This window comes from Ambystoma mexicanum, chromosome 1q, assembly GCF_040938575.1.
Source record: "Ambystoma mexicanum isolate Mex_15411 chromosome 1q, UKY_AmexF1_1, whole genome shotgun sequence".
NCBI classification, from domain to species: domain Eukaryota; kingdom Metazoa; phylum Chordata; class Amphibia; order Caudata; family Ambystomatidae; genus Ambystoma; species Ambystoma mexicanum.
This window is the reverse complement of record NC_090922.1, coordinates 1,099,314,206-1,099,342,169: the sequence shown is the minus strand read 5'-3', so window position 1 is coordinate 1,099,342,169 and position 27,964 is coordinate 1,099,314,206. Positions and strand designations below refer to the sequence as shown.

At 48.3% G+C, this 27,964-nt stretch overlaps 1 protein-coding gene across 3 annotated transcripts in view; it reads right to left on the bottom strand.

Moving 5' to 3' along the window:
- The window catches only part of RPAP2 (RNA polymerase II associated protein 2), a 1,184,138-nt gene that overhangs the window by 677,703 nt on the left and 478,471 nt on the right, over positions 1-27,964 (bottom strand). For all 3 annotated transcript variants that reach the window (XM_069641788.1, XM_069641789.1, XM_069641790.1), the window contains one exon: positions 5,484-5,578. In XM_069641788.1, coding sequence (XP_069497889.1) covers positions 5,484-5,578 — 95 coding nt within the window. The remainder of the gene's footprint in view (positions 1-5,483; positions 5,579-27,964) is intronic.

Here is a 27,964-nt window from a genome sequence, read left to right as displayed (position 1 = left end):
CTTCTAAAATGAGAAATGTTTACAATTTCTCCCCTACATTTAGGAAGCATTTGTATCTTGATAGAAATTCTAGAGATTCTTTTAGACCACAACATTTTAGTAAAAAAAATATTTTTAAAAAGAATCTGGAAACTATTGGAAGACTAGATAACATGGATAAGATGATGGGTAACAGCATAATTATTATTATTTTTTAATGATCTTTTTATTAATGTTACCTTCCAGGAACAAACAGCCACAAAGGAATTGTTACAAAACATCACAAAACTGTTCCCTTTTAACTCCCCTCCCCCTACTCCCTCCCTTCCCTTGGCGAGTGGATGAGCGTCAACTCTGGTAAGTGTCTTCTATATAGTAAACTACTTAAGAAATGTCCATGAACTTTAGTCTTTGAGGGCACCATGACTTCCTGTAATCGTCTTGTAGGAAAGCCAGGACTCCTTCACATTCTTGTGAAAAGTGTGCGCGTTTGATGTGAAGCGCGTAAGTCACGCATTCTAGGGCTAACAACTCCCATGCCTTGCGGAGCCAATCTTGGAATGTGGGCAACTTTCCATCTTTGTGCAATTAACATTGCTGCTAGGGTCAAAACCACCAGTGCTCTAGGCCATGCTCTGGATTCTGCTGTTTTCCTCATCCCCGCTACTATTTTCTCCCCCTCACCTGTCCCTGAACACAGCGACCAGAGCCCCTTGAATCTCCTTCCAGAAGGTGTGCAGCTTCTGGAACCCCCAACTTATGTGAGACTAGTTTCCCACCTCTCCATACCTCCTCCAGCAGTCCAGAGATGTTAGGGGAACCATTTGATGGAGCTTGACTGGTGTGTAATGCCATCTAAAAAGTAGTTTATGCCACATTTCTTGTAAATTAATAGATCCAGTTATTTTTAGGAATATCCCCCTCCACAGTTTCTCCCGATGCTCCCGTGGAATTTCCTTCCCCAGTGACCTCTCCCACTGGACCATGTAGGGCCAACACATCTGCGGGCTTGCGTTAATAAGGATCCCATACAGACCAGAGATGATGTCCCTGTCCCTGTTGCGTGTTGTCAGATACTTTTCAAATACTGTGAAGGGGTCTGGTGGCTGCTAATTTAAGTTCCCTGTGTCATACCCAATGCCTCCGTTGGAAATAGTGCATTCTCTCCCTGTCCCGTAGAGAGAACTCTTCCGTACAAGCCACAAACAGCTTTACCCCTTCACCATCGAAGAAACTCCAGCAACTTGCGGCACCCCCCGCCCCCCATCACCATTCTCAGAAAGCTCCCTGTTCAATCCCTGTTGCAAATTAAGGATTCCAGAACAGCAGTGTAAACGGCGAGGGGAAGGAAGTGATGCTATATCTTTTGACCATTTTGGTTATTTGGCTTAAATACATGTGAGATACAACGCCGTTTACGTAGCCCTAGAGGGCTGGTCTTGAACTAGTTATGTAGTGGTCTCAACTTCCTTCTACAGATGCTCCTCCAAGCTCCTTATTTGCCTGCCCCTCAATGCCTTAATTGCTATCAGCTTCCCTCTAAGAGATGATATAAATGTGTCCCACCTGACCGCCTCAGTCATTGAAACTGTGTGGTTCTCCATAAAGAAAACTTCTGTTTTCTCTTTTACCGCCTGCCTATGGTGTGGGTCCCTGAATAGTTCCAACTTCACAATGGTTGCCGAACCTTGGAGAAAGTGAGATCCATAGCGACTGATGCACGATCAACCAAGGACATCAGCCCCACCTCAACCCCCCCTTACCCTGCCTAGAAGATGTTTTGTGAACACAGGAAAAGTTAAGTGAACCTGTTTTCCTTCCTTTTGTTTCCCACCACACTTCCCTGAGCCCCATCACCGGCAATGCTTGTGATGCAGTCCCCCGAGCCCCATTGTTTTGTGCCGTCACTTCTGTATACCTCCCTTGCCCATGCCAGGTTAAAGTTGCCCATGATCACTATTTCCCCCTCACAAAGTCTGCAAGGACCCTCAGAAATTCCCTAAGAAAGCCTCCTGGCCTGGGTTTGTGGTGTACACAGATGTCACTGTATAATTCTGCCCCTCAATAGATCCCCTCGCCAGTACATACCTCCCAGCCTTGTATGCTCAAATTCTTTTGTTTTGAGAGGGGAAGTAAGTCCCCTCTCATTTAGTGTCACCCACTTGAAAAGGACTGCTGGGCTGTGCCACATTGGTACACCTTTAGGGGTGCCCTTCCTGACTCGAACCCCTCCTTCGATGCTTGCCGCCACTCCTTCCATCCCCCTGACCTAGTCTTTTTCGCCCATTCTCTCACCAATGGTTCCCCCCCATTTCCTCCAAACTACACAACCCCCCTCTACCTCTCCCCATTCCCCCCTCCCCTCAGGCAGTCCTGCCTTTTCGGATAGACAACATAGAGTGGATTTGTTGCCTCCTCGCATTCCCGCTTTAAAACATGTCCCTGATAAATTAATCCTCCCTCTCTGCTGTATGGCCCCTACTTTGTGTGTTGTCTCCCCTCTTTTGTCACAGCACTGCCCAGGATAACTCCCTTCAAGAAGTGTCTGCATCAGCCGATTGCGGTGGGCCCCTTAGTGCCCTTCCTTTGCATTGACGTCCCACCACCGACCACTCCCATGGTTTATACCTCTTCTATGTGCGTGGACATGGCAGATGTCCTTCAAGCTCCTCTCCTGGATCTATCTGTAGTAGGGAGCATCCCTCCTGGAGTGACATTAATCTCTGTTGTGCTCCTTCCCAACAGGCCAAAGGGAAGATCCACTTGTAAAGGATATTTCTTTTCGCCAGCTCCTTAACAACCGGCCCCATTTGCTTCCTCTTCATCACAGTGCTCAAGGCCAGGACATTGTACAGGTAAATGTGTGTGCCTGTATGCAATTGGGTCTTTTTCCGTGGCAGCCCGAAGTATCTGCTCCTTTTGGGGGTAGGACGAGGACACCACCAGCACATCCTGACAGCATTGGGTCGCCCACACCCCCTGGGATCCCCCCCGTCCTGTGCACCCTTTTGATGCCTATTTCGTCTTGGGGGTGTTTCCCAGGAGGTCAGCAAAGATGGCTTGCATTTGTGACTTAAGTGAGGCATCTCCAATATCATTGCGGCAGGTTTTCTGCTTGTGGCATGAGGTTATGGGAGACCCTGCTTAGCTGTTCCAGTAGTTCACTGTTTTCCCTGGTTTCTTCTGATGTATCATGCAGCCCTCGCTGCACCAGGTCAGCGCGCTCCCCCAGTTGGCCAATCTTTCTTTTCACCTCCGAGACCGCCGCTGACAAATCTGTTTGCAAGCATTGAAATTGCTCTTGAAAGTATGCCATAAGTGTTTCTTGAAACTCCATGAAGCTCTGTTGCAGGTCTTGCCTTGACAGGCCCTTGGCCCTTGACGGACCTCCATTCTCTTGCTTTGCTGACTTTCCCCTCTTGAATTTGCAGCGCGGTCGGCACCCCCCTGCTCCAAAGGCACCATAACATATCTTGTCCTGAGGCCTCCGCCACTTTGGGTCCCCTGTCAGGTGTTTTCTCTCACCCCTTCGGCATCAGCCGATCCTGCTCAGCTCCCCCCCTTTACTTCTAAGCAGGGTTCGCTGATCCATCTAGGCCCAATCGTTGGGGGGTGGTGGGGCGGCCTGTGACCCCCGCCACCACTGCTGTGTCCAAGGGCTCATAAGACCACAGAACCCCCCTATCGGGGCCGGTCTCTGCCCATCTTATGTCACTCTTCTGTCCCCCTTTGCCTCAAGGAGAGCAGGGTGCTGCGTGGTTCTGGGCTCCCTCTCCCCTCTTTGGGGTGTGTCTGCTGGCTGCCGGCACCGTAGGTCTTCTTCCGCTTCCCTTGAGCCCACCTTCCACAAATGTCACTGTGGCCCCACTGCCCCTCACGTAGGTGTCCCAAGCCCTCGTCCTCATGACTGCCCGAGGGTCTCTGGCCACCTGGGGGCTCTTCCTCCCTTCCCCTCAGGGAGGCCCTTTCCACCGGGCTGGCCGCCCGTGCACACTTACCGGGCCTCCCGAGACTGGGTGCTGAATGGGGCTGGTATCCCCGATGGATGCAGACTATCTTCCCTGCCTGCCATCCGCTTCTGATCTCCATGGGCAGGCGGGCTCCTGTAAGCCTTACGTCTATCCAAGCTTTCTGCAGCCGTTATTGCAGGTCGGCCCAGGCTGGGATGTGCAGGTTCACTGCTGCCACCTCGCTCGCCTGCCCGCAGCAGCGTGACCCGCTCTCACGTGTGCCTCAGCCGCCACCCATGCGCTGGCCTGCCTGCCGTCTCAGGTAGAGTTGCGGGCTCCACCACTGTAGTCTTCCCACAGAAGGATCAACTCCTGTCCATTACAGGTGAGTTGCAGTTCGTTCACAAGTACGATGCGAGAAGCAGCTCCAACACGTCTACTCCCCACGCGTGACCATCTTGTCTTAACAGCATAATTTTAAATTAATGTAAACAACCTTATCAGAGAAGGAATAGAGGAGAACTCATCCCCTTTTGCATTGCATTATAACATTTGTACTGCGGAACAGTAAATCTGCTGGGATGTACTAATAAAGATTGTAAACCCAGCACTTTTTTAATTTAGTCCTATCCTCTACTGTTGCAGCAGCAATCCATTTATGCTGGAGAATTATTCATTTATTGAGGTAGAAACTGTCACTTTACCAATGTAAAGGTGTTCTATAGCGATGTGGAGGCCAGCCATTGGCACCAAGCCGGCCCCCTGTGGGTGCTATGGGACACCAGCACCATGGAGGCTCAGTGCCTCAGGAGTTGCCGGGGAACACCCGGTCTTAATGGGGGGCATGGCTGACCCCACACAGCACATGCAGACCCTTGCCACCATGCTGGGGAGAGGGCCCCATGGAAACATGGCCTGTAGGCCTGTGCTCTCACGGGGTCGGCCTGCAGGCCTAAATGAGAGACGGACTCAGTCGTTCTTCCTTGAGAATCTGCAGCCATTTTGCTGCACATGCCTGCAGGGGCTCCTTTTATTAGCTTGGGCCATGACACAGTCATGGCCCACCTTAAAAGGGCAAGACACATGGGAGGGTCACATCACATTAAAAGGGCAATACACGTGGGAGGGTCACAGCACCACATATAGTATGGAATAGAGGAACATTTTCTGTTGCACAAGCACAACAACTTGAATTTTCTTTCACTGTATTAAAGGTCAGCACAAGTTTTACAATGAAGAAATAGAGGGTTCCATGTGTTTTTTCTCCACGCCCTTTAACCATGCAATTTTCAGCACTTTCGTTTTCGCTGATTTTATTTGTATTCATTTATTTTTTATGTTGGGGGTTCCTACCAGCTCTCTATCTAACCCAACCCCACCACCTCACCATGCCACCCCCCCAGCCCCTAATACACAACCCATATATATATATTACTAAAAAGAATGTGTCAAAAACTGCTGGGGTGAAAACTGGATGTTTAAAATGTGTCAAGTGGCTGTGGCGAAAACCCGGCATACGAAATACAGACATCAACTAAAACTTGGGGTACTTACACTTTTTTAAGTTTTTCAAGCACAATTCGCTTTCGAATATTGTGTTGGGAGAGAGAATCGATAAACGGTAGAAATGGCTCCCCTTCTTTGGCATCCTAGAGGAGGTACAAGAAAGCAGGTTATTATTTAAACTACTGAAATGCATATGTCAAACAGATGCAATTGGTTGCAACTAAATTGATTGCTTTGTCATAGCTGAAAAGAACAGTAATAACTCCAGAACTGTGGTGGACAGGCGAGGTGTTTGACCCAACCTGTGTCCCATAGGAAGTCAAGTGTGGAGGGAAGGTGTCAAAAGACTGACCCTGTGTAGGCTGCTGACGTTTGGTGATGATGTTGGTTTTTCCCAGTTCAAGATGTTTGGGGAGTAGTTAGGCCCAACCATCCAAAAAATCTAGCTCAAACATCACTTTTCAATCTAGATTTTTGTTTTTAGAATGTGGGTTTGAGGGGTCTTTGCTGCTGCGAGGTTTTGAGGGGGAACACATACTAGACACTGTATTTGAGTGGGCTAACTGCTTTGTTTGCTACAAATCTTCATCTTGAGAAAAGATAGAAAAACACAGGTATAATAAAGCAGGTACTTTGTGACTATTTGGCTCTCTAAACGTATCCAGGGCCTTCAAGTTTAGGATGACTGAAAAGGAAGAAAGGGCAGAATCATTCACCTGCTACCAGAACCTTGCAGATTCTTAAAGAATCGATTTCCTTTCCATTTAAAAAACAAAACACACATGAGAAATCAACCATTTCGCCTGCTACAATTTGCAATACAAAAACAATAGTTCTTTGCATAATTTTGCAGTCTAGTGCCGCTGAATCCCTCTTCCGTGTCCCATACTTTGGGCATTGTGGGACTAGAAGTCCCCAATGTTCAGATTACGTCTTGTATTCTGAATAATAACTTTACTCACTTCACTCTTATCATTAATTACACCTTCAAGAAGAGTTTTAAAAGGGCACAATGGTTGGTTGGAATTTAAAGGAGAGTTAGCTCCATCAGAACATAAGATATTAATGTTCTGATGTCTGTCATCTATCATTCTCCTGTTGATTACAAGAGTTTGCACTACTATAAATATGGGCAACTTTATGAAGGAAAGTCTTACTCTTGATACATGATTGGTTCAGTTTTGAGGGAGAATCAGATTCATAAGAAGTCAGAGTGTTAATGTTCGGTTTCCTATGTTGCTCAACCAACAAGATGGATAGCTTCGGGAAGGGAAACCTCACTCACACAACACGGACAACAATCCACTATATACTCTGGTATCACAGAAATCTCTCCCTCCGAGGAGGTCAAATACAGCATCTCTCCCAAGTGAGTGCTCTTTTTCCCTTGGGGTCCTTCTCCTCCCAGGTGATCCTCTCTGTTACTACTACCCCCAGGGTTAGGATCAGGTAGCAGCTGCCTTCCCCAGGCCACCTGGGAGGAGACTTTAGGTAGGGTCTTTTTGAGGACTCTGCAGAATTGATCACATAAGGACGAAATAGACCATAGACAATTTATATTTGTATTTTAGTCTCTCAGGGCACCCCGTGCATGAATGCCCTAAACGGCCGGAAGAGCCTTGGGTCTTCAGTAAAGAGAGGTGGACTGACAGACCCAAGACCAATCCAAACACCCATAGACACTATGGGGGTCATTCCGAGTAGGGCGGTAAGGGTTAACGGTCACCGGTAACGAGACCGGTGCCGTTAAACCCTTACCGCCCTATTCCGAGTTCCCTTTGCGGGTTGGTACTTAACGCCTGCTTTTTGCAGGCGTTAAAAAACCAACCCGCAAAGGGACCTAGGAGCTAATTACGGCACCGTAATTTACGGTGCCGTAATTAGCGCCTTCCCCATTCCCATTGAGACCTATGGGGCAAAAATGGGAATGGGGAAGGGCCCTTGGTGAATGGGGCATTACCGACCCCGCCAACCTTGGAATGGGGCGGTAATTCCGCCATTCACCATGGCGGAGTCGGAAAAATAACGGCGTCAACCAAGGCGCTAATAGCGCCTTGGTTAACGCCAGGGTCGGAATGAGGCCCTATGTCCCTATTGTCGCCTATGCCTTTAATCACATTTCTCTTGGTATTGCCCTTCAAAGTAAGCTACTTCCATTAATTAATGGCAGAGCCTTGATTGATTGTGCAGCTACTGGTAACTTTGTTGATATCCAGTTTGCTCGTAAAAATATTTTTACCCTTTTGAAAAAACATGTGAAAAAAACATACACTCTATAGATGAGCATCAACTCACATCAGGACCCATAACTAAACAGACAGATGTTTTCCATATGACATGTGGAGTGTTTCACCACAAGCATATATCATTCGATATCATTGATGCACCATACTTCCAAATTGTACCAGGCATGCCTGGGTTATGTGATGAATCCGGTGGAGTCATTACTGATTTCCCAGAGGTGGCCTCTTCCCATCCGGCCAGACGGCAGCCGCTACCTGATCCTGACCCTGTGGGCTGCTATATGAGGGGGGATCACGGAGACAGCATCCGGGGAGATGTCAAACCTTCATCGGGTGAGACATAGCATCCCCATTTCCCTTGAAAATAATCTCCCCTTAACCCACATCTTCATGGATTATCGTCATGCATCTGCTCCCTTTCCCATGAAAAAACAGGGGAAACCTTTTCACCAAACCAATGGACCAACCTTCCAACTTTGGTCTGCCTTGCCAATCTGATGAAATCACCCTTTTAAATTCCACTAGTCAACAAACCAGAACGGACTTGCCATTAAAACCCTTTAAAAATGCTCATCCGAATTCCTTGAGTCCATTATCAACAATGGACTTCTGTTCCCAGAATTTTCGACATACTGGGACAAGGAAGAGGGATCAAGCAATGAGGAGCAAAAGAGACTACAAGCGCAGCAAGTGCTCTAGCGTTTTTGGACACACACCTGTGCCCGGGAAATGTAAGCATCCCGAGCAGAGAATCACAGACAACTGTTGCAGTGACTGGCTACAGAGGCTGGCACCTCTCTGCGAGGAATAGAGAGCAGAAAGGCTGGGGCCAGCATCGTGGAGCCAAGAAGATCATCGATGGAAAAGAAGGAAGCTGCTGCAACAGGACACGCTACGGCACCGCCAGGAGCCAGTGAAGAATTCCTGGGCGTTCGTAGGTGAAAGAAAGCAGTGCTTTGCTTACCAGAGCAGAGAGAAAAGCAGCCGTGTCAAGTGGAAGCCGAGGGAGATGGGCGAACAAAATAAAGGCGACTGTGATAAGGAAGCAGATGGGTACCCTTCATCGCTGACCGCAAGAGAATCCAGCAAAGCCAATGAAAGCCGGCTGTCCACCGCAGAAGCAGCAAGGGCACTGAGGCATATTGATGAGCACGCTGTGTGCAAACAATTGTGTATGACTTGACGGAGAGAAAGTAAAATAATGGACAGACTGGAAAAGGGGAATCCAGTTAAACACAAACCCTTTTCTAATGTATGAGTGCACACAGTGCACATTTATAAAGAAAACAGAGAGACGATAATATATCAGGAGATTACAATATCCAATGCAATATATAAGCAACTTTGGGATCAGGGGTGAAGACCCTGAATGAGCAGAAGTCCTGGCAGGAGAGTTTGCCAGGCAGTCACAGGTGTGTGAATAACAGAAGCCCTGGCAGGAGAGTTGTGATGAATCCTGCAGTCATCCCAGAATCCCAGCCTAAAGCCTCCTCCTATGTGGCCAGTGAAAGGCAGAAACGACCTGATCCTAACCCTGGGGGAGGTATAAGGGGCCAGGATCACATGGGAGGAGAAGGCTATCAAGGGAGGGACGCTGTATTCATCCTCTTCTGAGGATAAAAATGTGCTAATGGCTGTATTTTTAATGGCATATTGTCACCATAGAGCTTCCCCTCCCAGACTTAGCCAAGGTATTTAATATAAACGACTTCCTTGTGAGCAGGGAAAGGATGCATATAAGAATTGGGGTGTTAAGAAGGCGGCATGGCCTAAGTTCATGCAGTGAAGGCGTGACTGCTCGGAGCTCCCACTGAGATCCTATATTTACATCCTAAAAGTGGCGACTGAAGCAATCTCAACCGCTCCTACAGGCACATCCTCATCGAGGATGCTGGCGCCCGCACATTCAGCTCACCCCCCCCACCCCCCCCCGAGTGAAATCGAAGACAGGGGGGCCACGAAACTTGAGCTGAATATTGGAACTCGGGAGTCTTCCAAAATGGTGGCTGCACTGGCTCTGTGAAATTCTACTGATGGTCTGGAGCGTGGACTGCTCTGGCGCCCTGATCAGCGAACATCAGACTTTCCCGAGAACCTGCCCACGGGACATAGGAGTCGGGACCGGGAGGCTCGAGTGACTTGCTGCTGTGGCGGGCTGCTGCCTTGGCGACCTCGCACCTGACCTGAGTAGCTGGTGTGCGGACGGGCTGCAGTGTGCACACCGGCTCCAACTAAGACAGAGGTGAGCGGCGCGGGGGGATGACTGAGGGCCCTTTGGGAGCGGCTGTCGAGCCCGGGTGGCTGGATCTCACCCCCACTTTCAGAGGACCACCTTAAGAGGCAGCAGTGGAGGGTGGCTGCCCGAGATTTGTGCTCTGGGCAGGAAGCGTTGCAGACCTCAAGGGAGGCAGAAACCCTGCTGCTGCCGGCGCACTAGATTACATTGGCATGCTCAAGAAAAACATGCATGGCGAGCTCCCGGCCCTGATAGAGAGCCTTCTTTGCATTACTCGGTCGGCCTTACTATGCGGCCTCCCGCTAGCTTTTGCTGGCTGCCTATGGCTTCTGGTGGACTCTGGGGAACGCCATTGTGCTGCTTGGCCACTTGGTGCAACGCGCCCTGTGCCTGAGGGCCCACTGGATCCTGCCCACCGGCGACTGGCTCGCGCACGGAGCAGCTCTCCCCTGGCGGACCAGATTATGGCACAACACGCCACCATACTTAGAGACTAGGTTTTGATGCACTATTGTATAATCAACGTGATTGAAGTAGAAGGTGGAAAATAATGGGCAATTCCACCCTTGTTTTAGAATTTTTTAATTTTTTATTTATTGTGCCTCTAGTTTATATTCCGTTAAGAACAAACTTCTGCATACAAAATTAAAACATCACATTTATCAATTTGAATGATTAAAATAAAACAAAAAACACCATAATTAAAAACGTAAAGAATAAAAATCTATATTCAGAACATACAAATCATACAATATAATGAATACACTTTCTATAATTATCTAATGAATTACCAATTTTCAAATGCTAAAGGCTGCTGCAATAACTACTATGGAATCAGTGCTTATTAAAGCTCCCAGAATTGATCTCCGCTTCTACTGTCCATTGAGCGCACAAAACCCCCATAACCTTTGCTGTAGAGTGGCTTCAGAAGTGGGCATGCTGTCAGTATATGTCTGCTAGTCTCAACATCCCTACACAGTGCCTGCACATATCACCTTGTTCTGTTTTGGTCCACTTATTCCTAAATTCCTTAGTCTCTTGTATATTAAGCCTGAGTTGCATCGTAAATCTTCTGAGGGCCGGATTGGACCACTTCAGTAAGTAACTTCGAGGTTTGCCATTTTTGAAGGCCTGACGAGAATATTCTGTGTATCTTCTGAGGCAGATCAGTCTGTCTATTGCCTTCACCATGTCAATCTCTATCATTTTCCTTTTTATTAGTGAGACACAATCCGGAGGCTCACGTATTGTATCCAGGGTATGACCTCATTTCGACAGCAGATCTTCCGTAAAGATATGCAGTTTTTTAACAAAGTCATTAGGACAGCTTTTAGTCAAGTCTTTGGCCAGCAATTGAAGTAGATGGTTCGTACACAGGGCCATCTTGTCCATTTTCAGATAAAGCAATATCCTTTTAAGTGCCCAGCTTGATGATAACGACTGCAGGCCATACTCCAGACGCAAACCCTCTACTGGGACCCCTCTAGGCATATTCATAATGGAGGGCAGAATTTTAGCCTTCAATTTGTGAAGCCACCCAATTTCCCTATTCAACAAGATCTCGAGTGCATATAGGATGGCCGGGCATATGCTTGTTTTTTAGATTTGTATAAACCCTTCTACATTGTTGCCCCCCCCCGATGTTCCACATACGACTTTATGGTTGCCCATCTTCTTCATATTTTGGTGCAGATGTATTCTTCATATTGAGAGGCCGATGGGGTAGACCATATTGGGAAGCCCAAATAGAGAACTTCATTGACAGTGACTAAGGTTGAGCTGTCCAAGTGCCACTGTGAGTTCTTTAATTTGATGTGGGAGTCCTTCAAGCACATTGTGGGACATTCCGAGCATGGAGGTAAGGTAAAAACCATGCCGGTAATGATTTACCGGCATGGTTTTCCGCTCCATGCTATTCTGACCCCTCAGACCGTTAATTGCGGCACCGTAAACTACAATGCCGTAATTATCGGTCTTGGGTCTTGCGCGTGCACGACCATGCCGAAATTAGCGGCATTGCGTAAACGGGAGCTGATCGCAAGTGAGGAGCACACGTAAATAAGGGCCTCCCCAATGCCGCAAAGTACCTTACCGGCATGGAGTACATACAGGCATCTCAGAGAAGGAGTAAAAACCTGAGCAGTGGTTCCCAGAGCCACAGGTGCACACATACATCACAGATGGAGGCTATGGAGTCTGCCACAGCAGAAAAGGAACACACCCACACAAAACCCCCCTCCCACACCAAGATGACACCAATAGAACAAGCAAGGCCACAACCACACAAACCTCTGCAACAACACCACACCCCCCCACTGAGGAGACACAGGGGTAGAAGGAGGGGGAGACAGGCCCTGCATGCAGCACTAGTGCAGCCTCCGTTACCACCCCAGCAGCCCCCATGCACACGCAGCATGTCCGGCCACTCAAGGAAAAGTCCTACCAGATAGACACCCCTGACCAACTAGACTGTGACACCGTCACCACCATATTGCGCCACAGACACAAAGAAAAGCGAGCACCATACAAATGTACAGTGCCAACCTGGCACAAGTGAGGGTGTTGCCTGTGCCCCACACCCATGCCACAGGCACCTACCAGCACACAGTGGCGCCAATGCATGGCATGTCACACCGTCCATCAGACGGCCACATATACAAGTGCCGTTACACCTCCCCAAGCACACAAGGGCCTACCAATCCCCAACATGGACAACCCAGGAGATACACAACAGTAAAGCTGGACCCAATGCAAATGGAGGCATGCCAAATGACAATGGTGCCCCTGACAGCACCCACAGGTCGTAGGTGGACCAGCATGGCATGCAGGCGGCGGACAGCAACTGCAAACAATACCACTCCCCCTACGTGCAGATGGAATCCAACGCAACCAAGAACCGCATACATGGGGGGGCCCGACACCAAACAACTACACATGACTCAAAGGGCCAGCAGATCACCACGCTACCGTGACACATGGTCCAACATGCAGGATGACCTGCCTGGCTGGCTGTTGAGTCGTCTGACTGTGTCATGCAAGTGCACTGGTGCCACGAGGTGGGTGCCTGCATGAACCAACTGGGTTGAAATGATGAAGCCATCGTACAGTGTTCACCCCAACAACAAACCTGCCACAGAACCAGTGCAACGGCACATACGAACAGCTACCCACTTTGATTGAATAAGGCACTCACAATACACTACATCTCCACCATCTGACAAGGGCTAAACACACCACACTAGCACCACTCATTGGCGGACACCACAACCGTAAGCGCGTATCGGAAGACACACTGCACATGCACAATGTGGCAGCCCCCAGCATGGCACCACATTGGAGACCCATCCTTGGGAGTGGAATGAACGGAGGGCAGCAGGGATACCACATCACGTCACCGGCATGGCACACCCATAGGAGTGTTGGGAATCACCATAGAATGGATCAGAGCAGGATGATGACCATGATCCACGGACTACAGCCATCACACCCAAATACGATTCTACACAGTAAACAGCACCACATGGATCTAACATCAGGACAGGAGCATGCAACAAAGGAACATGTACCACAAAATGTCCATACCATCGTACACGGACCATCTTGTAGACGCAACCCCCCACTGCATTCCATTGTATTGGACACATATTTGTGTCCATGATTGTGCGCAATACATCCATGGACATGTGCAGATGGCTATCATTGAAACCCTGCCATGACAGCCAAGTACTGTTCTCCACCATGACAGTCCAGACACTCACCTTATTTGGCTACACATGCAGCTGTTGGTGGCTGTCCCTTGACAACAAGCCACATGACCGCTGTCATGAACCCCCTGAACAGGCCCATGGAGCACTCAAACAATGGCCATACCCGTGCATGCGTGTAGATGAAGCAGTCACCTGGCTTGCGTGAAGCACATATGAGCTGGCGAAGCAGGACTGGTGGGTGACCCATCCACTGATATCTGGTGTCGATTGAGCCCATGTCATATGTGTAGATGAACAAAAAGTGCATCCCTACATGAGCGGCTATCACCCCTGACATGGTACTGCTACAACCACATGACAATGCGGTGAAGGTGGAGAGTGAAGTGGCAACAAAGCTTCATGGAGGCAGTGCACTTGAGGGACATGTAATGCTCTAAACTTACAGTGGACAAGATCTCCAGGACACAAGTCAGTAGAGGGTGGCATGACATGGGCACACAGGGCACTGGACTTGTGTATACTTGTACACCATGCACTGGCAGTCGTCAATAAACAAATGCGCAATGATGAATGTCCACAACGGTTGAAGTTTGCGACACCAATAGTGTATTGTGAGAAAAATAAAATAGTGAAAACATCACCATCACCCCCCCCCCCCAACTCCACAACTAACCATCACCCCCCTCCCTCCTCCCCCCCAACACCACAACAAACCATCACCCTCCCTCCCCCCCAACACCACAACAAACCATCACCCCCCTCCCCCCTCCCCCCCAACTCCAGAGCAGTCATCCCATATAGGATGTGAAGCCCACATGTGGCAGAAATGGCTATTTTTTCTTGCCCCCCTTGTCTGGGGGAGGCATATCCCAGTGGCGCATGGAACGCCGAGTGCGTCTCTCCGGGCTGCCTTGTGCGGCCTCACTGTTTGCGGCCGTGTCCGCCTGCTGTGGCTCGGAACTGGAATGGCCTGCCTCAAGGGCATTTGCTATTCGTCCAAGGATGTGACATAGACGGGTCGTGCTGTCTGTCAAAGTGTCACACAATTGGGTGGTGCAGTCGGTGAGGGACTGCCGCATTTGTCTGAGTCCTTCATGCCGCCATTCTGCCCTGGCCTGGCGGTTGTCCTCAATGAAATCTTGTATGAGGTCTGTCAGCTGATTCACTCGCTGCCGGCCAAAAGATGGGAAACCATCGGAGAATCCACTTGGTCCAGCATGCTCTGCAGAGGGCGGTACAGGTGGACTGGGGAGATCCGCGTAATACCCCTGCGGGTCGAGTTCCGGACTGTGCACAGGTGCACGGGCATCCCCAGAGTCACTGCATGAGGCCAATGGTACAATGCATGGCTCCGGGCGGTGCACTGTGTCCTGGCCCTCCTCCGACAAGGCCCCACAGATGGGTGACGGGCTGTGCTCACACTCATCAGGCCCGGTAGCAGCAGCCTCCCCTGAGATGCTCGACTGTGCCGAGTTAGGGGTTGGCATAGTGGCTGCCGCCGATGCTGTGTGGGATGGCCTTTCCGTAGGCAGGGGGGTGGTTCTTTTTGGTGCTGGCTTTGGCCTGCCACTGCCACTGCCCGTGGAGGTGCTTGGCCGGCTTGATTGGGGCTCTGTGCTGTCATGGTCAGTGCCTGTGGGGGTAGAAGAGAGGGACAACATGAGTGAATGTGCAATGTCCTATTTGCATACATGGCTGCATGGACATTTCGGTCATTTGACGTTTGTTTTGGGGGTAGCTATGGCAGTGGTACATGTGCATGGTAATGACATTTACGCATGTTTGGGAGTGACTCATTGTGGCCTGGTTATGTACATTTTAGCTAGTACAATGCCAAACACGCTGGACAGTGTGCATGATGGGCTGTGCAAGTCAATGCACTATGGTTGATGTGCGTTTTGTGCTCGCACTTGGACCTTCGTTAGGCGGCACTTGCCTCAGCATTTGTTGGATGGGGGGATGCGTTGGATGGGGGAAGGGCAACACGAGGGGGTGCCTTGGATGGCCCTTGGGTCAGTTTTCATCATTCAATGGACATTGCCAGTGTACACTGTGGACACTCACCTCCTTCAGCAGAAGTCGTTCCCCCGCACTCCATGGTCCCCACGCCCTCGATGGATTCTGTGCCAATGAGAGCCACACAGGTCTCCTCCCACGGCTCAAGTTGGACTGCAGTGCTTGGTCCACCTCCCGTCTGCAGGGCCTGGCAGCGGTTGCTGGAGAGGAGGCCCTGCACCCGCACCCGCAGGTCATCCCACTGCTTGCGGCAGTCCATGGAGGTGCGAGGGGTGTTGCCTACGGTGCTCACCCTCTGTGCCAGTTCGGCCCAGATGTTCTTCTTGCGGAGGATTGACTCCCTCCGCATGTCACTGCTGAATACAACATCGGCATGCTCAGCCAGGAAGTCGACCATGGCCTGGAGTTCCTCGGGGCAGAATCTCCTCTTGCGGATACGATCCGCAGCCCTCTTTGGTGCCTTGGGCATGTTGTGGGTTGTCTAGTCCTGTTCCCGACGTTAGTTGACCCACAAGGGTGCTGGCGGGTGAGGATGGCAATGGATTGTGTTTTTAAAGATGGCCGCCGCTCTCCTTCCCTTTCCTTTGCAATGACGTAATTTCCGGTTCCTTTTTTTTAGCGGTGTCCGTAATTTACGGTGTCCGTAAATTACGGTCACCGCTATGTACTGACGCAACAGCTTCAAAGGCGGTGTTGTTGTTTACGTGTCGCAGCATGCGGGTAGGGGGTTTTCGGGTCGTTTTGCGGCAGGACGCTTGGTTCTTTTCCGACATGGCGAAAAGCGCGTGTCCGCAAGCTCGGAATGGACCGCAATTAGCGGTCTTGCGCCAGCCCGGTGTCGTACTTTCTGCCATGCCGGAAAGTACCGGTACTTACCGGCATAGCTCGGAATGAGGCCCATTGTTTTTGTTTTGTTTATAACCATAAAGTTTTCTTTCGCGTACTGATTTAAGGCATTTAAGGTACGTTGGAGCCCAATCTGCGTTTGATCAAATATAATATCATCTGCGTATGCCATTACAATAATTGTAACGCCATTTATGGTTGGAGGAAAGTTTCTGGGAGCCCTTAATGCTTGTTCCATATCAGCCGTATAGAGGTTATAAAGTGTGGGGCCCAGTGGACAGAAAGGTGGAAGTATATTATGTCAGTGAACCCTCCTGATTGAGGCGAACTGCTGCCATGGTATTACTATAAAGTGTTTGTATATAGTAGAGTAAGTCGGGATCGATACCCCAGCGTTTTCATTTCCCCCATAGTGTGCTTCTGGAGACCAAGTCGAAAGCGTTGGAAAAATCAACATAGCAACAATAGTGCTTATTCTCCCCTTTCGCTCGTAATGCCCTTAAATATTGTAATGTTGCTATGTTGGTGGTTGTATTATACATTTTCCTAAATCCTGTTTGGAATGTGCTCAATATATTCTCCATTTCCATTCAGGTATTTAGTTGCTCCAGAAGCACCCTTCTTAAAAATAGGTACCAGGATGGACTGGTGCCAACTCTCAGGGTTTTGTCCGGACTTAAATATTATACTTAAGTATTACCCTAAAGTATAGGACCAGGATTCTTGACCCAAAAGCTAGGGTCAGCCTTGAAGACCAGGTTGGGGATGCCATCAGTCCCAGGCGCGCAGGAGGCTTTTGAATGTATTATTAGCCTTTCAAATGTTCCCTTCCGTGATCTCTTGCTAACCGGTTGACCTTGCTCAACTCTGTTACCTCCCACTGTTCAATCTCCCTGTAAATTTGTTCTTTAGAGGAGTAGAGATCTTGGATATGTTTAATCCATGTTTCCTGCAAGATTGGGTTAAGGTCAATCTGAGGAGTTGTGTTTTTGAAGCTGGTAAAGTGCAGCCAGAATTTAGCCTCGTTATCCACTCTCAGCCATAGGAACATATTTCTCAAATTCATGGACCTGATAGATGCTTTATGAGTTCTAACCCAGTTTCTATATTTTGTGGCCAGATTTGTCGCACAGTTCCTTTTGGTATCAGGGGATAGCTCCTTGTTTCTTTTAAGTACTGCCTTATCTCTACAATACTGTTTCCTTCTTTCCAAGATCACTGTATCAAAGGGCTTATATAGACAGTATTGGAATTTTTATACTTTGCTTTGTCAAGTTTAGCATATGAGAGTATCATCTCCTTAATCAGGTCTTCTAGTTTCCAGTCAGCTGAATTGGGCAAGACAGTTAAGTTCCCTATATTTTGGATTAGTATGTCATTCACCATTTTAATTTCTCTTTGGGCCCAGCGTAATCTGTTACCCGCAGGATTTGCTGTTACTTCTGCGCATTATTGTGGTGGCTCCAGCTCTGTTTTTAAGGTTGTTGTCCAACAATTCCACTCTTGTGTTTGATGAACTGTTGTATAACCATTGTGAGAAACCTGAAGGTGTCACACCCGCTAGTCCCCATGGAGCTGTCATCCAGGTGGCCAGGACACAGCCATTGCTTTTGGATCCAGTTCCTGGGGGTGGACCAGTGCGGGAGGATCACCTGGATGAGGGGCCTTTCGGGGAGTGTACATGGGACACCCGATGGTGAGACACAGTATCCCCTTCCCTGTAACACCTTTTCCCCACCCACCCACCTTTTCCAACACAAACACTTTATCATGGACAGCTTACCGTGGGTGAAAACAGACCAACACCCGAGCTGTATACCTGACATGTCCCAATACAATAGTAAGGCAGGCTCACGCAAGTCCTGATCATTACACACACCTGACTTCCATCACACTTCCCCACGCGGATAAAAGGTGGACCACGAAAGCACACTCTGAGCAAGGCAAAGCACACGAGGAAGAAGCAGTTCCAAGATAGCAGTTTAAAATGAGGGGAAAGACAACGAGACCAGAGAGGCTTGAAAGGAGGGAAGTGCCCTTGACCTTTTCGGAGCATTACTTTCATGAGCCTTGGAAAATAATAAACCTAAAACCTGGAAATAAAGCTCAAGAAACCTGCACTGGTTATTGGAGGTACCAGGGGCTCTCCCGCATCGAAAACCAAGGCGGGGAGGAGCATTTGCCGTCGTGGTACTGTCCTTGGCTCCTACAACAAAGTAGCGCCAGTAAAGTCAGCACAGCCGTTGAGTCGGTGAGACTGATACCAGACCGGCATGTGTTAGAAGCAAGGTTGCAAGCAGCAACATTGTATGGAGAAATCGAAAGAGAACAGCGTGTGAATCGAATGTGATGAGCGACACGAAAATAATTGAATAACCAGAGTGATAAATGCAGAGGCTGCATGTGTGATAAGAAGCCGCAAAAGAAGCCTGAAACATTGTGATTGTAACAGCAGAGTTGTCCGGTAATTGGGAATTACCTCATCAAAAGGCTCTGTACCCAAAGTCAAACTGATAAAAATGAACCATAAAAGGCGTGACTGGCCTTTTGAAGCCAAGAAAGATACTGTATACTGAGTGGTCTGGCACCACATGGGTGCTCATTCGAAGGACTCTGTTAGGTATCCAACTGGTTGGCAATTGTGTAAAGAAATTGGAAGATCGAAGTGGGCCTGCCACAGGTCAAGCTAACCCCTGTGCACATTCGAAAGTCTTCGATAGTTGATGCGAACTGAAATTGGTCCGAAACCGGCTGAGGGAGACTAATTGTGTAAGAGTAAGGATCTGAGCACAGTTGATGGGGATCCGGGGTGAACCGTAAGTCACCCGAGAAAGAATATTCTCTGAACATAGCAACAAGGGATCTGAGCGTGGAAGAGGGGGATCCAAAGTAACAAACATTGTAAGAAAAGGGATCTGAGCCCAGCTGAGGGGGATACAGGGTGAAGAGTGAATCACCTGAATTGAGTACTTGTGAGAGGAAAATAACTTTTCGTTTGTTTTGCACATCAGGCCTTCTCAATCAAGAGACTTTGATAAGTAAAGAGACTTGGGCACAGAAGGCCCTGATGCTGGTAAATTGAACTGGGTCCTCGTGCCGAAGAGGCCAGAGAGTGTGCTATGCTCAAGTGAACCACCTTGTCCCGTGCTGAAAACGTGGGCAAGTGAGGCCAACGGATTGAACATCCTGACATATCATTTTTAACGCTTCTTTCATTTCATAACATTATTCCCTACACTCTTTGTATTCAGAGGTAAGGATTGGCAATAGGTTTTTTAGTATAGGCCCTATTTTGACAAGACACCACTAGGACTGCGCTATTATTATTATTTGATGGTCGTAGCTTGCTCCCATCTGTAGATTTAGGATTAGATAGGCGTTTGTCATACCATTTTTGAAGTTAAATAAACACCCTTGAACTGTGGGACTTGTGTATGTCTTACTGTTGATACCATGAATTCCTTACACCAGCCTGACTAAAGTAGAACTTTTGAATGATGCATCCTGATTAAAGTGTTGCTTATGAAGAAGAAATGTAAAGTGATGAAAGCAGATTGTTCGCCTGTAAAAAGGAATCTGTGTTATTGACATTTCAATTTGGTATATGAAGAAAGAGACTTTTTGATTTGCCATGTGGAAGCCTTAACAGTGTGAAACCTTTCGAACTTAAGAAAATTGCCTTGCCAAGTGAAGGACATATTGGATACAAAGAACTGTGTACTCCCCTGGAGTGGAACCTGGTGAGCAAAAAGAACTGTTCTGACATTGAACTTGGGGTTAATATATTCTGAATGGATTCAGGGGAAAGGGATCCAACCCTGATCATAAAAATGTTTGTTTTGTACTTGAATATATGTTGAAATCACCAACTAGTTCCTGTATGATTTTGTTGTATGCATAGTGTGAGGGACAGACATTTTTAGACATTACGTCATTTTCTTTTAAGCCTTAGTTTGGTAGGCATGGAAATCATTGTTAGGTTAGGGAAAGATAGGCGTTTGACACACCTTTCATTATTTTTATTTTTTTTATTTGATTTATCAAAATCTGATCTTTCAAATTTTATCACAGATAATTCATAGCTACAGAATTCAAAATTCATTTTACACATTAATAAGATACGAAGTAAGTATTAAGACCAAACCAAAAAGAATATTCCTATACATAATACAGATACTACAAATGTATCATTTCATAAAATTACATAGTAAAACAGAAGTGAGTAGTTTCTTACCTGTAACTCCATTTCTCCAGCGTTGGTATCTTTCATGGATTCACATGCTGTGAATATTTCCCCATCGTCAGGCTGGGAAACCCCGGTAACCTTAGTATAATAGTTTTCCTATGGAAAATCTTCGACACCTTGAGTGTCCTATTGACGTCGTTATGGGTGCTTTAGGCAGCACCAATGGGACGTCCAGAGTATAGCTCCGCACCCACCGGCGTCCCCTCAGATTTTAACCTCTCCCAAAAAGAGGATGTCCTCAGAGGCCGTTTGCCTGAAGGGGAAGGCTGGAGGGAGCATGTGAATCCAGGAAAGATACCAACGCTGAAGAAATGGAGTTACAGGTAAGAAACTACTCCCTTCTCCAGCATTGGATCTTTCATGGATTCACATGCTATGAATAGACTTTGTAGCAGTAAGAGAGCCTGGAAGTGCATAGCAGGCAAACAGGACGCAGACGTAAGGCAATATGCTCAACAAGAACAAAAAACATCACTGTCAGTTAATACAACCACGAAAACAGGAGTAGAGCAAAAACCCAGGAAGCTGCAGGGCTTACCTTACTGGAACAGGCGTTAGAGCACAGCTCGTCCTACCCGTACGTCCTCAGCATGCTGTTGATTCAGACAGTAGTGCCTGGTGAACGTGTGGGGCACGGCCCACGTCGCTGCCTGGCAAATATCACTGAGCAGTATGGCCGACCAAAGAGCCGCCAAGGTCGCCATGGACCTTGTTGAGTGAGCTCTAGGAGTCGACTGTAAAGGTTTGTTGGCTTTAGTGTGGCAGAAAGAGATAGTCGCTGCCACCTGGCATGAGATGCCTTGTTTAGAAATCGGCCTCCCTTTACTGGAGGGGCAGAAAGCCACAAAGAGTTGGTTGGATGCTCTGTACGATTTAGTGCGGTCCAGATAGTACTTTAAAGCCCTTTTGACATCCAGAGAATGCAAGGCTTTTTCCGCCGGAATCGAAGCATTAGGGAAAAAGGTTGGTAAGGATATTGTCGTATTCTTATGAAAGTCTGACGGAATCTTCGGAATAAAGTGTGGATTTGAAGAGAGAAGAACCTTGTCTTTCATGAAGCGCAGGTATGGAGGGTCAATGACTAAAGCCTGCAGCTCCTCTTCACGTCTGGAAGACGTAATGGCCACTAGAAAAATCACTTTCCAAGTGAGAAGTGTAATGGCAGCCTTCGACATAGGCTCAAACAGTGGTTTCATGAGGGCTGATAGCACCAGGTTGAGACTGCAAACCGGAGCAAACTTTTTCTTCAAGGAAAAAACCTGAAAAGACCCTTGAGGAAATGTTTAATCAATCCATCACTGAAAATAGGTGTAGAATTTCGTTTCAGCATTAATCTTGAGATGGCCGCCACATGGACCTTAAGAAATTATATTCCCAGACCATCCTTTGCTAATAGCAGAAGGTAAGGCGGCATTGCTAGGGTGAAAATCGCAATGGCTGTAGGTCAGGCTGCTGAAAATACTAGACACAGAACCTCTTCCACTTACGAGCGTATGATGCGTTGGTAGATGGAGCCCTCACCACAGCCAAAATGCGACGACAATCCTGAGGATAATTTAGGTTTCCGAACTCGGATTGGTCAAGAGCTATGTGGCTAGGTTGAGGGAGCCAGGATGACTTCGCAAGGAATCTTGCGAATCATCTGAACCGTTTTCCTTATCAGGGGAAAAGCGTAGGCGAACATCCCCGTCCATGGAAAAAAGAACGAGTGCTCCCCCTCCTCCCCCGCCCCGATTCCGGATGAGGAACTCTGCTGGCAAAGTGAAGGCACTGCTTGTTGTCGTGGCTGGTGAACATGTCCAGAGGGGGAGTGGCCCATTTCTCGAATATCTTCGCCACCTGGTCGTCGTTAAGTTGCCATTCGTGCATCTGATAAGAATCCCTGCTGAGGGAATCTGCCTGAATGTTTTGAAGCCCCGGCAGTTAAAAAGCCAGGATCTGAATCCTGTGTTGTATGGCCCAGTGACAGATGGTCTTGGCTTCCTGGGAAAGGAGCTGGGAGTGTGTTCCCCCCTGCTTGCGCAGATAGAACATAGTCGTGGTGTTGTCTGTGAGAATCCTTACCACTGAGTCCTGAATGAGGGGAAGAAAAAACTTGAGCGCCCAGTGCACTACTCTCAACTCCATGACATTGATATTTAGAGAAACCTCAGTAGGAGACCACAGGCCTTTGACTTGGAACTGGTCTAGGTGAGGCCCCAATCCGGCCTGTGAGGCGTCAGTCACGATAGTGTATTGAAAATCCGGTTCCACCAGGGGCATGCCCTGTTTGATATTGATGGGACCAGTCCACCACTGGAGAGCGTCTGTCAGAGTCCGAGAAATGAGCACCCTGTCCGACCAGGAGCCCTGGATCTGGAGGTGAAGAATTCCTGTGCTGGGCGCATAAAAAGATGACAATTTGGAATGATTGGGATGCAGGACATGGTGCAGAGGAGAGACATGTACGAACGGACCGTGACTGATTTTCCTGGTAAAAACGATACTGCCAGGGACAAAAGCTTCTCTACCCTCTCCTTCAAAGGCTTGACTTGACTGAGAACCACCTGGAAATGAACTCCCAGAAAGACCAAATCCTTGGCGGGCGTCAGAAAGGATTTACCAAAGTGATTGCGAAGCCCAGCTGCTGCAAAAGGAGCATAGCAGCGGTGAGAGACTCCAGCGTCCACTGGCAAGTCGACCCCCTGACCAACTAGTTGTCGGGTACGGATAAACGTGGTGTCCGTTTCTGCAGAGGCAAGCCCCTGCAGGAGCCAGGCACTTGGGGAAAGTCCTGGGAGCTGACTTCAGGCCAAAGGGGAGAACCCAAAACTGTTAATGGCTGTTGCCCACCATGAACCTGAGAAATTTCCGATGCCTGGGGTGCATAGGGATGTGAAAGTAAGCGACCTCGAGATCCAGAGATGCCAAAAACTCCCTGGGTTGAACCGTCCTTATGATATCTTGCAACGTTAGCATCCTGAAATTTTGCCTTTTTGTATTGTTGTTGAGTGGCCGCAGGTCCGGAATGGGGTGCCATTTTCTGTTTGGCTTCTTGATCACAAAAAAACTGTAATAGGTCCCCTTTCCTCTTGCCGATGCGGGAACCCTCGAGATTGCCCATTTTTTCAGCATGAGACGAACCTCATGACGCAAGAACTGAAGGTGAGCCTGAGATGTTTTTATCGGCGGAATGGGAGGTTGAGGACGCCTGAACTGCTTCTAGTACCCATCTGTCTGTCGTGATAGAACGCCACTCGTCGAGGTGGTGCGCCACCCTCCTTACTAGTCGACTGCCCTTGTGGCAGTCATTGCTGAGGCTTGCTTTGATGGTCTCTTCGTGAAGAGGAGGATCCCCTTTTCCTCTGGCCTTGGTACTCCTTGCTTCGTTGGGCGACCTCGAAGGAATGCCTGTAGCCCTGGGAATAGTAGGTGGACTTACCGTATTCTTTGTCTCGAGAACCCAAAAACCTTGCGTTCCCTGAGACACCACGAAAGGAGCTAAAAGGGTGAAAAGATCTTCTGCCCCGCAGGGCTGTGAGCGACCGCGCTGTACCCAAGTCCGCTTTCATATTCTTCAAAGCGCCGTCAATCTTTTCCCCGAAAAGAATTTCCCTTTCACAAGGCATGTCCACAACCTTGTGTTGAACCTCTTGTCGGAAATCAGTGCAGCGAAGCCAAGCTTGATGCCGAAGAACCACCCCATTTTTACGCTGCTTGAAACCGGTCTCCGCCAAGACTATCGCAATGTTTATACTATGGTTTAACGCCTCCTCCCCCTCACAAACCAAAAGCATTGCTTCCTTCCTCTACTGCTCTGGCAGGTGGTCTAACAGAGGTGCTAGGCGGTGCCACATCTCGCTGTCGTACCTCGCCATGATAGCCAATGAGTTGTCAGCCATAACAGTAGTGGCTGCAACAGAGAGGACTTTCTTACCGAAAACGTCCAATTTACGGTTCTCATTATCGGGTGGAGTAGTACACTTGTGCTGGGTGCGAGCCTTTCTACTAGCTGCTTCAGAAACAACTGACTCCGGTGTAGGCTGCAATGTCAAGCACTTCGGAGTCGACACCGGCGCTTTGAACTTCTTCTCCAAGCAACCCTTGACCACTGTCTCCATAAACGGGTGCCTCATCGTATGGAGACCCTCCTGCCGTATGTGATCCAATACAGGGATTGAGAAAACCTCCTTTCTCCTCTTCTCCATGTGGTCGAACAAGAAGCAGTCCTTTGTTTCTTCCTCCGAGATGAGCCCAAATTGGTGACAGGCTTTAGCCATCATGGCATGGAAGGGTCCAATGTCATCCGGTGAAGATGGTTGGGCTGGACTGCCCCGGAGCATCCAGGTCTGGGTCAGTATCCCAGGTGTCTGCTCTTCTGGGAGAAGAAGAGACTGTAGAGAGAGTGTCCTGCGGAGCACTGTCATGCTCCGAATTCTCCAGTTCCCCTCCCTCTTGATCCCTTCGAGGAGGACTGAAGGAGGAGGCCTTGCTGGTGGAGATTTACCGGGACAAGAACCTTGACTCCGGGGGGCATCTGCAACATCTTTCTGACGAGGAACGACAGACAGGCTGAGCAGCAACGGAACGGACAGAGCCTGAGGAACTGGGAGCCTGGCAGCTAATTGCCCCAGAAGCGTTTACAACGTAGTGAGCACTTGCATAGAGAGCAGTGGGTGTGGGTTGATGAGAGGATATTGAGGCAGCATAGCCCCAGACCCGCTGACGTGGACGGAAGAGACGGTTGTAGGCCAAAAAACGTAGCATCCAGGAACGGTTGTACGGACTCGCCTTCTTCAGGATCTGATTCAAAAGCCACATGCTCGTCGTAGGCAAGTGCCTTAAAGCCTGAGGCGATCTCATGTTGGAGTCTATCCAGATCGCGATGGTGACCTCTTGGCTGAGGGAGTGTCGGACCTGCCCTCGCGGGAAGAGCCGTCCTCCGAAGCCGGATATGCACCCACCTTCAGCCAGCAAATCAAGTGCCTGTTTCTGTCCTTGAGGGTTTTTTGGGAGAACCCTTGAAACATGTCGCAGTTTTCGGCCGAGTGATTGGGGTATAAACAGTACAGGCAATCCGAATGTCCGTCCTCCTCACATTCTTGAGGCTGCAGGTCTCACACAGCCGATATTAAAGATTTCTACGGCCCGAAGATAACATAATGGGACCGGGAAGCACACCTTTTCTGATAGAAAAGACTGGGAACAGTGAAAGCTGCAGAAAAGAAAACAAATTCTTTGGAGAGAACACAAGGTGATCCCAACAGTTCAGAAGACGATTGAAGCCGCGGGTCCGGAGCTACACACTGGACGTCCCATTGGTGCTGCCTAAAGCACCCATAACGACGTCGATAGGACAGACACTCAAGGTGTCAAAGTTTTTCCATAGGAAAACTACTATAATAAGGTTACTGGAGTTTACCAGCCTAACAACGGGGAAATATTCACAGCATGTGAATCCATGAAATAGCCAATGCTGGAGAAATCTGAAGATCCCTGAGCATATCACTACATTATTCACATGTGGATTATTAAGAAGGGTCCCAGAACATTTCTTAGATATTATTTTCAATGCTCTTCAGGAGGTCTAGCATTTCAAGCATTCTTATTATTTAAGTTGTTAGAAATACTTCTTGCCCTGCAATCATTCTACACCAGATATATTCAGGGTCGATATATACGTTTGCATTAATAAAATATCTGAGATATTCAGTACAGATCTCTGTCAATTCCATGCAATATGTCTCAGCGTCTGAACTGAACCCCCAGAATTACAGTAATGACAAATTCCCAGTTTAGGTTCGGCTGTAGCGGCACGAGCTCTGGGGACTTCGCCATTCGGTAGTAAGTTCAGGCAGATCCTTGAAAAGTGGCTACGATATTGAGGGTTAGGAGACAATTCAAGATAACGTGTTAAGTAGCCATGAGGTTTGTCTACCTGTAAAAAAGGTGGAATGTAAGCAATACTTTCTAGTTTGGTCAATAGCATCTATCCAATCTATCTCTTTGAGAGACTAATTAACTCTCAGAGAATTAGTATTGAAGTCCTGCATAGTACTGCCGCACCTAGTTAGAATGATTTCTGTGGATTCCTTCAAGTGTTTTAAGTGGTTTTGCAGTTAAGCCATTAGTTCCTGATGCAGGACTTCATAGAGTGTGTCATGGGAAGGATGGACCACGTTTCCACATATAGAAAGTACCTGCCAATTCAACCACGCTCGTAGAGATTGCAGACCTAATTCAAAGCGTAAGGAAGGCATTGGGGTTGCTAGAGGGAGATTTAATACTTGCTTCCAGATGCTTCCTTCTAGTTTCTCCAATTTCAAGTCATAGCACACTGGTTCAACTTCACTTCCATCTAATATTGTTGGAACCACTATGACAATGAAGAATTTAATAAGCGGTGTTATGAAAAATGTACAGAATGATCCCAGAATCTTTCTCATCTGGTGGATCATGCAGTCCACTTTATCCTCTAGGCCATCAATGATTGTCTGCTTTCTAGAATTAACAAAGAGGTGATGGCTGGAAGGTTTAGAATGAATCTTAACCACTGGCATTGCTCTGGGCAACCCTCCAGACCATGGTTCTTCGCCTGCCAAGCCATTGCAGAAGGTGAAAGACCATATGCAAATCAGGCCAAGTCCCACCTCAAAGGGGCAGTCCAGCCCGAACTGCTAGGTCACATCCCATCTGCACGAGACCACAAGCATCCCCAAACATGTTTCAGCCTTGTTGGGCCTCATCAGTGAGGAGTAGGTTGGGTCTCTAGGCCCAGCAGGCACAGGACCCACGTCTGGGCATACCCGTCCCACTCGGGGTGACAAAGCAAAAACAAAGAGGTGATGGCTGGAAGATTTAGAATGAATCTTAACCACTGGCATTTCTCTGAGCAACCTTCCAAACCATTGTTCTTCGCCTACCAAGCCATTACAGAAAGGGAAAGACCATATGCAAATCAGGCTTGTTCCCACCTCAAATGGGCAGTCCAGCCCAGACGTGGCTCCCGTGCCTGCTGGGCCTAGAGACCCAAGCTACTCCTCACTGATTGTGTTTAACATGTTGTTATCCATAAGTCTGTGAGAGAGTACCGATGTGAACAAGACCAATTTTTATAGGACCTCATTAGACGATTTCTATTTATTTTGCACGTCTCATCATCTGTTTTGTTGAGTCTCAGATTGCAGAGTTGCTTTCTGTGAAGCCTTTTTTTAGAAGATTCTTCAGGGTCATATTTATGACAGGTGCCATTTTGA